A 9,875-nucleotide genomic window follows, 5' to 3' on the forward strand; every position below is an offset into this window, starting at 1 on the left:
CATGGTTTCAGATTGATCAATGCCAAGGGTAAAACTATCTTGGACTTTTCCTCAACTTTTGACCTTCTCATCGCAAATACATGTTTTAAAAAGAGAGACGAACATCTTATAACCTATAAGAGTGGTATGATAAGCTCTCAAATCGATTTCTTCTTGTTGAAGAGAGTCGACCGGAAATTTTGCATTAATTGTAAATTATTTCGGCAGAGAGTTTAACAACACAACATACGATGCTCGTCATGAATTTTCGCGTTGAACAAAAGTTGAGAAAAAGACATCATACGAAGAACCCAAGGACGAGGTGGTGGCGGATGAAGAGTGAGGAACAAAGAAGCTTCCTAAGACGGGTAGGAGAAGAGGCAAAGTGGGATATGAATGGAAGCGCGGAGGAGATGTGGAGGGAGATGGCAGAAGTTATTAGAAGAACAACAAAAGAAAGTTTTGGTGAATCTAAAGGGACAGGACCAAGAGACAAGGAGTCTTGGTGGTGGAATGCGAGTGTATAAGAGAAGATAAAGGTAAAAAGGGAGTGCTTTAAAAAGTGGTCTTTGTGCCGTAATGCGGAGAATTAGAAAAAATATAAGGCGGCTAAGAAAGAGACAAAAGTGACTGTAAGTGAAGCAAGAACAAGAGCATATGAGGGTCTATACCAGTCTTAGGCACGAAAGAAGGAGAAAAAGGTATATATAGAATCGCAAAGAGTCGTGAAAGAAGAACGATAGATTTGGACCAGGTTAAGTGCATAAAGGATAAAGACGGAGAGGTGCTGGCTCAAGAGGAGAAGATTAATGAAAGGTGGAAGAGCTACTTCTACGAGTTATTTAATGAAGGAAATAAGACTCTTCTGAGCCTTGGTTGGTTATACACAAGGAAAGAAGATCAAAACTTTGACTACTATCGAAGGATTCGAGAATTCGAGGTAAACGGGGCTCTAAAACAGATGAAGAATGGCAAGACAGTATGATCTGATAATATCCCGATTGAAGTTTGGAATGGCATTGGAGGAAAAGGCATCAATTGGTTAACCAAGCTTTTTAATGAGATTTTAATGTCAAAGAAGACACCTGATGAGTGGAGAAAGAGCACCTTGGTACCTATCTACAAGAATAAAGGGGATATACAAAATTACAGAAACTATAGAGGGATCAAGCTCATGAGCCACACCATGAAGTTATGGGAAAGGGTGATAGAACGGAGGCTGAGAAAAGAGATACAAGTAACAGAGAACTAATTTGGTTTTATGCCAGACAGATTCACCACCGAAGTGATATACCTATTAAGACGGATGATGGAGAGATATCGTAGTAACAAAATGGATCTATATATGGTGTTTATTGATCTGGAAAAAAAGCGTACGATAGGGTGCCAAGGGAGGTCCTATGGAAGGTTTTAGAAAAGAAGAGAGTAAGGATCGCATATATTCGTGTAATTAAAGACATGTATGATGGGGCCACAACTAGTGTGAAGACTCAAGGTAGGGTGACAGAGGAATTTCTTATTGGTATAGGATTATACCAAGAATCATTCTTAAGTCCTTACCTTTTCACATTAGTCTTGGAAGTACTCACAGAGCACATCCAAGAACTTGTGCCATGGTGCAAGTTTTTTGCCGATGATATCGTCCTTATGGAAGAGTCAAGAGAAGACTTAAATAAGAAGTTGGACTTATGGAGAGAAGTTCTAGAAGTGTATGGCCTGCGCATAAGCCGTAGTAAGATAGAGTATATGGAATGTAAGTTCAGTTTGCGAAGAGAAAACCCTAATATAGAGGTGAAGTTCGGAGAAAATATCCTACAAAAAGTTAAAAGTTTTAAGTATATTGGGTGCATCATACAGGATAATGGAGAGATTGAACATGATGTAAATCATAGGATCCAAGCAGGTTGGTCAAAATGGCAGAGTGCATCTGGTTTCATGTGACAAAAAAGTGCCTTTAAAACTTAAAGATAAATTCTATCGCACTGCTATAAGACCGGCTATGCTTTATGGTACAGAATGTTGGGCGGCTAAAAGGGAGCACGAACATAAGCTAAGTGTGGCAGAGATGAAGATGTTGAGATGGATGAGTGGTCATACGCGATTGGATAAAATAAGAAACGAAGATATAATGGAGAGAGTTAGAGTAGCATCCATTGTGGAAAAAATGGTAGAATCGCATCTCAAGTAGTTTGGACATGTGAGAAGAAGACCAACAAAGCACCCAGTCAGGAGGGTGGATGAGATGGAAGATGGATAAGGGGTGGAAAGCAGAGGAAGACCTAAGAAGACCATCCATGAGGTGGTCATACGAGATCTTCATATAAACAGTCTCTCTATAGACATGATACATGACAGAGTTGAATAGCGTCATTTGATTCATGTAGCCGACCCCACCTAGTAGGACAAGGCTTTGTTGTTGTTGTTGTTGTTTGTCAAGGATTTGAGATGGAAACAAAACTTAAAAACAACACGCTTATGGCAGTTACCAAGTAATATCTTCTTTCTTTCTTTCTTTCTCTCTTTCCTTCCCTCCCTCTCTCTATATAGCTTAGGAAATTAGAATTGAGTTCATATATATTTTGAATACAGATTTATAATAAAGTCCTTTGAACATCTCTATCTGTAATTATTCTCTCTCTCTCCCTCTCTCTCTCGTTAATTAGCAAATGGTAAAAAATTTGAGATGGAAACAAAACTTAAAAACAACACGCTTAAGGCAGTTAGGAAATATACCTTCTCTCTCTCCCTCCTTCCCTCCCTCTTTCTCTCTCTCATTTATTTATTTTTTGTCATTAATTATAAATAAGTCCAAATTTATTACATTGTCTTTATATTTATTCATTTTTATATTACTATTTTTTTATAAACATTTTTATATTACTTATAGCTTAGAAAATTAGAATTGAGTTCATATATATTTTGAATACAGATTTATAATAAAGTCTTCTAAATATCTTTATCTGTAGTTATTACTTATTACCAACAAAATTGCTATGTATGGTATTAGAAATTTATTAGAGACTTATTTTGGTTAGAGTTAATATCTAGAATTGGAATCTGAATTCAAATTTGAGATGAAATATAAAAAAGTAAAATGTTAATAAATTAGATCGAGTGAATTTATATTTAAAATTGTGATGAGAAATTAAACATATATACTCTTTGATTCATTCTAATTGGTATAGTCCTTTTATGTGTTGTTATTTTGTTATCAACTCTTTTAAGGGTCTAATATTTTGATAAAAGGAGATATAAAAGGGAAGATGCATATACAATATTATTGCATTATTATTCACAAAGTGTTATAAGTCATTCCCTTCACAAGTTTCAATTTGGAGAAAGACCAATAATTATAGTGAGTACTTTTTTTCAAAAAATATAAAAAAAAGAATTACATCGATTCAATTGAGTTCTTATTATAAATAAGGCCGTAATATAAATCATTTCATTAAAAAGAAGTGGTGCTTTTCTCACAAAAATAGTTGATTATGGCTTAATTGATAAGAAATGAAGGTGGCAATTAGCATTAAGCATTTAGCAAACGGAGTCCCATTGCAATTAAGTCAATAAGATGTCTGATTCTTAACAATTAATGAATCTGTTTGTCTATTATGATTTCTATGTCTCTATAACCTGATTTAAACGAGTCCTAATAGATATTACCAGAATAAAAACTAAATTTATTAGTTATTTAGTTGTATTATTAATATTATAAGAATAATTCATTGTCATCTCATAATTATAATTATATAATTATTATACTAATAAAAATTGAAAAGATGTGAATCTAATATGGAAAATGTGATAGACAAACGAATATAAACAAAATGCTTCTCTATAATTGTCCTTTCTCTGTATAATTATTATACTCAATTGCTATGTTCTTTCTAGGTTTATTTTGGGTTCTTTCTATGTTCCTTCTTTATAATTTATTCAATTTCTAATTATACAGTCCCCTAATAACTTCATAGTTATTGCTTATTACAAAATATGTCAAGTGTGTTATTAGAGACTTGGCACTTATTTGAATTTCAAATAAAACAATAAAATTGCACATTATAAGTTGGATCACGTTAGTTGAAATTTTCAAATAAGACTTTGAATAAAAATAATTACCGGGTTTCACATGGTTGATATTTCCTAGTGCTTCTTCATAAAATGAAAGGTTATGAAAGTTAAAATAAAGGGACAAATTATCAAATAGTAAAAAATAGAAATCACATCTAACTATAGAACTTCATAAACTACCACTGCAAATTACAATGCAAAAAAATAGCAATTTGTAAACTACTATAGAAATGCATGGGCCTATAAATATCAATAATGCAGAAACTAAGGTGATAGGTGACAAGAGCTAGTCTTCAAAATTAACCAAGGAGAAAATGCAAGAAAGTACTATGTGAAAACTGATCTAAGGGGCATATGAAATCACCTGGAAGATGCGGATTGAGGGTTAACTGGTTTAGATTCTATTTTCTTGTAATTTCATACTTTTTTAAGTTTCTTCCTCAAATTAGATGCACTAGCTTTCTTTTAGCTATTTTGGTGTTTAAATTACATGTACTAGCTTTAAATATCTCTTCTTGCTTGCTTGGTTTTTACACCCTCATATAATTTCTCTTTCATCAAATGAGATTACGTTTAAAAAGAATGGTATAGTCTTTTGTGCATTCTGTTATCAACTCTGCATGGAAATCATTACAGATCATATAGGTTTCTTAGTTTGAAAGCAAACTGATCTCAAAACTTATTTATTTTAAAATGTGGTGTTTCTACTGGGAATGTGTTGCTCTAAAATCTGCAGCTTTTGTACCTTGATCTGTTTAAAGGTCAAAAATATTTTGGTAAAAGAAGATATAAAAAGGAAGGTGCATATACAATATTATTATTGCATTAATATTCACCGGTTGTTGCAAGTCATTCCTTATTTAACATACATATTCTAATTTGGAGAAAGACCAATATATTTACAATGAGTACTTTTTTCAAAAAAGCAGAATTTCCCTTATACGGTTACTTAAGGGATGATATCAAATGCAAGAATTCCTGAATTGCCTTTGATACTATCCATCCACATTAATGCCCAGTATTCAGACAGCCATTGAGATACACAAAAGTGAATGTAGGTACATCAGTTTGTACTACAAGGTGGAATTAGAGCCATGAAGCTTTTGCTAATTTTGAAAAAGCTAATGCAGTGTTCCCCCTTGCTGCCTCTGCAAATAAATAAGTATATTTCAATAACATCTTAAATGAAATTAGGCGCACTTTATTCAGAAGCAGTTCCCAATCACCAGGAACCCAAATACATACATTTATGGGAGTAAGTATATAGCTTATTCTGATAATTTACATGGAAATCTATCTAGTATGTACTAGTAATTAGTGATGCATGCACATTTTCAAATTCCCTATTTAGTTGAACTTTAAAGGATGGAATAAAAACACCACCATATATGTTGTATATCGCAGGCACTTGCATCGTCCCTAATATATATACAGGGAGGGGTTAATTAATAATACCTTTTGATGAAGTAACTAACTTTCTTTCTTTCTTTCATTCTTCTTCTGAGTCACTCCAACTTGCTTCTTCTAAGTCACTCCAGCTTACTTCTTCTGAGTCCCAGATACTATCAGATTGAAAGCAGATTGATTTTTCTTTAATCTTCTGAATGAGCCTACTTTTCAGTGCATCGAGATCCCAATCTCCAAGAACCTTCCACACCGCAGATTTATGATGAGGGTTCAAGTCGAACTCCAGTTCCAGTCTTGCGATGAGATCAAGGACATCTGAGGCATATATTGGAAAAACCCCACACTCTTTAATCACAGGATCCTCTTGTTCAAATAAATATGTTTTTGCACTGAATCTGAATGTAATGGTTTGGTTGCAAGTGGTGCCATGATCATCACTGCCTGTGTACTTTTCAATGTCCCTCAATATTCGGGTACTCTTAAGTCATATTCACAAAGGATAGAGTGATCGTCGGAGAACTCTTGAGAAAGAACACAGCAGAAACAGAAACCCAACAGCTGGTAGTAAGGTTGTTCTATTTCAACTGTTACTGAAGCTCCTTCTGCTCTCTGACATCTGAACCACTCCGGCACACTACTCCCTGCATGACAAACATCACAGTTGAAGCGACTGTCCCAGTCATCTTCATCAGGAACCCATGAACCATAAGATGATGCTGATGACCACAACAACATATTTCTGAATATTGTGTGATGGGCATCTTCTATAATATCATTCAGTGATTCCTTATCCAATCTCATGCAATTCGTAAATGAGATACGTCTCCTATTTAAACTGAATACTTCCTTTAAACTGAATATTGATTCCAATGATGTGCAGTCAGCAGCAAATAACTTTTCTATAGATGGTGGAAGTTCAGGTATATATCTAAGACTACTGCAACTATTTAGAGTCAAACTTTTCAATCGTGAAAAGGCTTTCAGATTGTGAGGGAGTTCAATTAGCTCGCTGCAACAAGCAAGATTAAGTTCTTCCAGAGTTATAAAGCCGCATAGCTCATTTGGAAGACTCTTAATTCTTGAGAAAATGAAATATAAACAACTCAGTTCCCCTGATGTCACCGAAAATTCCTCTAGGCTTGAGCAACCTCCAAAATCAAGTCTTTTAAGAGACTTGGAATGAATCTCCCCTTTAACACTGTTCAGTTTTTGACACCAAGAAAGACTCAAATTTTTAAGTGTGGGGATGGATAAAACAGATGGGTGAAGTTCACACAACCCTTTACAAAAGGACACGTCTAACACCTCAAGATTTGTTGCCTTACTAAGATCAGGAAGTTCCACCAACTGGTTGCATTGCGAAAGGTTAATTATCTTCAAATTCACAAGATCCTGTAATAATTCAAAGACACATCAATGCAGAAATTCTTAAAAGTTTCAACTTAAAAGAAAAAAGCAAAAAGAGAAGAGATATAGGTACAAATACCTGCACTCCATCCCAAAGTTTAGAAACCTGACTCTGTGGCATGCTAAACTCAACAAGCTTCTCAGCAAAAAATGTTGACGGCAAGGAACTCAAAGGATATCTACACCACTCCAAATATCTTAGTTCATCAGAAAATGCCTCAAGACCTGTAGGAACTAGCACATTCGATGATCTTACACCCAAGAGAGTATGAAGTTTAAGAAATCTTAGGCGGGGCATATTTTTGAAGGTGTTGGCATTCAAGTGTAGATCTTTAGTTTGAGACAAGTCAATCATAATACCTTCAACTAATTTATTTTCCTGAAAATAAAAAAACTTGAAGTAAGAAACTGCTACGGTACAATTAGTTTTAAACAAGCAAAAACAAAATAAATGTACTGTTTTCTTACTTGGCTATTTTTCAATAAATTGTAAAAATCCTCAGGTCTACTTAATCTGCTAAGCTTTCCAGGGTCTCTATTTATTTTTGGTGACTTTCCAGGGTCTGTATTTGATTCTTGACGAACTATTTCCCAACCCATCTGTTGTATCAAGTCATGCATTTCTATTCTTTTGCCCCGAATGGTTATAAGAGCTTTACGTTCAAGATTGTTTATTCCGATCTCTGCAAAGAAATCACAAGAATCTAGAAACCTTATGACATCATCCATGCATTCTCCTTTGAAAAAGAAAGCAATGTCTAAGAATATGCTCCTCTCTAACTCATCTAATCCATCATAACTCAATTTCAACACTTTGAATATGCTTGGATCAGGATGAATCTTGAGTTTTCTTAGTGCACTTTCCCAAGCTACTACACTTCTTGAGCATAAAAAGGATCCCAATACTTCTAAGGCTAATGGAATGCCATTTGCATAATTAACGGCCATTTTTGAAAGCTTTTCATATCCATTTTCAGGATAGCTTTTGTGAAAGGCTTTTAAGCAAAAAAGCTCAAGGGAACTCTTAAAGCTCAATTCTTGGACCTTGTATATTGCATGCACTCTTGCAGCAATTAGTACTTGCTCGTCTCTAGTTGTTATAATGACCCTACTTCCTGGTGCCAAACAGATTTGTTTTATAATTAGATAATCTAATATATCTGATGTATCCACATCGTCAAGCACTATGAAGACCTTTTTCCGACTCAACCTTCTCTTAACATACATAGATCTTGCTTGGGCTGATCCCTTCACAAGGAGATGTTCTTCCTCAAGTAGTTCAGAAATAAGTTTCTCATATAAGCCGTGTTTGCCAGAATTTTGTGATTCTTCTCTTACATTTTGTAGAAAGCAGCAACCTTCATATCGAGAGGCATATCTGTCAAATATTGCTCTAGCAATTGTTGTTTTACCTATGCCTCCCATGCCCCAAATTCCCACAATTCGAACTTCATCAGACTCCATTTCCAGTAGAGGTTGAAGAAATTTTGAATTTTCATCAATTCCAATAAGGCCTTCGGATGCATTTGACAAAAGATGCGGCAATTTCTCCGATATACTCTTGACAATGTCATCAATGACTTCAGATTCATTCCTACTAAAAAAAAATATAAGAAGAAAGAACGAATAATGGAGACTAAACTAAAGTAACAGAAAATGAGCATGTCAATATTTCATGGTAACTCAATATTTCATTTATTTGTGTGGACTAACTTCAACCCTCCTCGTACTTGCAACATTAATAATATTATTGTTGTTTCTTATTCAAATAAAATGTGCATTGACCCATAGAAAACAAAGTAGGAAAATCACAAAACTTGATGGCAGTTCTTTTTTTCCTCAGTTGAAATGTGAATTGCCAACTTAAGGTGAACGCACGACTCTCTTTACTTGGCAATAGTGTACGAAGCTTCTAAATTTAGCATAAAATTTTCGCCATTTACTTTGAAATAGTTGCTAGATCTGCATATATCCTTCTTTGGTGATAAAACTGCTAAGTGCTAACACTTCTAACACAACATAAAAAATTAAATAACAAGTAAATACCAAATTAGTTCTCGTTGGACACATTGATCTATTTTGTTTTCGATCAAATTTTAACAATGAACACTTAAATTCGTCCTCAAGAAATTTTAGATCAAACACTTTAGTTTTTAATAAATTTTTATTCTCTAAAAGTTCTCAAAAATTACTTCTAACGAATAGATTGGTTCCTCTGTCTCATGATAAAATTGGTTAGAAACTCATTTGTTGAATACGTATATTAAAAAATCAATTAAAAACAATAGAGGGATAAATTTGTCCAATAGGACTAATACTTAAAGACTTTTAGATAATAATTTATTTGTTGGAGACAAAAATGTCTAGTCAAAAATTCTTTAAGAACCAATTTAAATATTTACTCAATTTTAATATGCGTATTAGATAACAATTAAATTCCAAAATATCACTATAAGACAAATTAGTCTTCTTCAAAACTAAGAACGAACCAAACTATCTAATAAGAGTAGTTCTCGTCAACTTATAGAGATAAAAATTTGTTGAAGATCGCAATATCCGATCTAACATTCTTTAAGGATGAATTTGGGTGTTACTATTAAATAATTCAAGGTTTAATTATTTTGGTCCTTGTAGTTTTATCAAATTTTTAATTAGGTCCTTATACATTTTTTTTAATTGGGTCTCTACACTACTCTTAATTTTGTAATTACGTTTCTTTCATGTTAAAATTAACATAATATTTTTACCAAAATACATGCGGTCAAAGATTTAATTAAGTTTTTAATTATAAATATTTTTAATTTACGAAGAAATGTTAACTTTAATATTTTTTAGAATGAAAAGGACTTAATTATAAAATTAAAGCAATATAGGGATCTAATTGAAAAGAAAAAAAATATAGAAACCTAATTAAAAATTTGGTAAAATTATAGAGACCAATAAACTAAAGTTCTTATTTAACATCATATCTATAATTTCATGCATATAACATTCAAAATTACATATTTATATTA

General features: G+C 33.4%; 1 protein-coding gene across 3 annotated transcripts in view; it reads right to left on the reverse strand.

Annotated features, from left to right (window-relative positions):
• The window catches only part of LOC107627899 (TMV resistance protein N), a 5,772-nt gene continuing 733 nt past the window's right edge, over positions 4,837–9,875 (reverse strand). Inside the window, exons 2-5 of one of the 3 annotated variants that reach the window (XM_016330710.2) lie at positions 7,330–8,455; positions 6,941–7,240; positions 5,503–6,846; positions 4,837–5,195 (exon numbers count right to left, since the gene is read on the reverse strand). In XM_016330710.2, the coding sequence (XP_016186196.2) occupies positions 5,917–6,846; positions 6,941–7,240; positions 7,330–8,455 (2,356 nt within the window). In that variant the 3' untranslated portion in view covers positions 4,837–5,195; positions 5,503–5,916. Of the gene's footprint in view, positions 5,196–5,227; positions 6,847–6,940; positions 7,241–7,329; positions 8,459–9,875 lie in introns of those variants that run through there. The other 2 variants (XM_021116395.1, XM_021116396.1) reach the window with 2 other exon arrangements.

The sequence above is a fragment of the Arachis ipaensis genome, chromosome B02 (assembly GCF_000816755.2).
Source record: "Arachis ipaensis cultivar K30076 chromosome B02, Araip1.1, whole genome shotgun sequence".
Taxonomy (NCBI): Eukaryota; Viridiplantae; Streptophyta; class Magnoliopsida; order Fabales; family Fabaceae; genus Arachis; species Arachis ipaensis.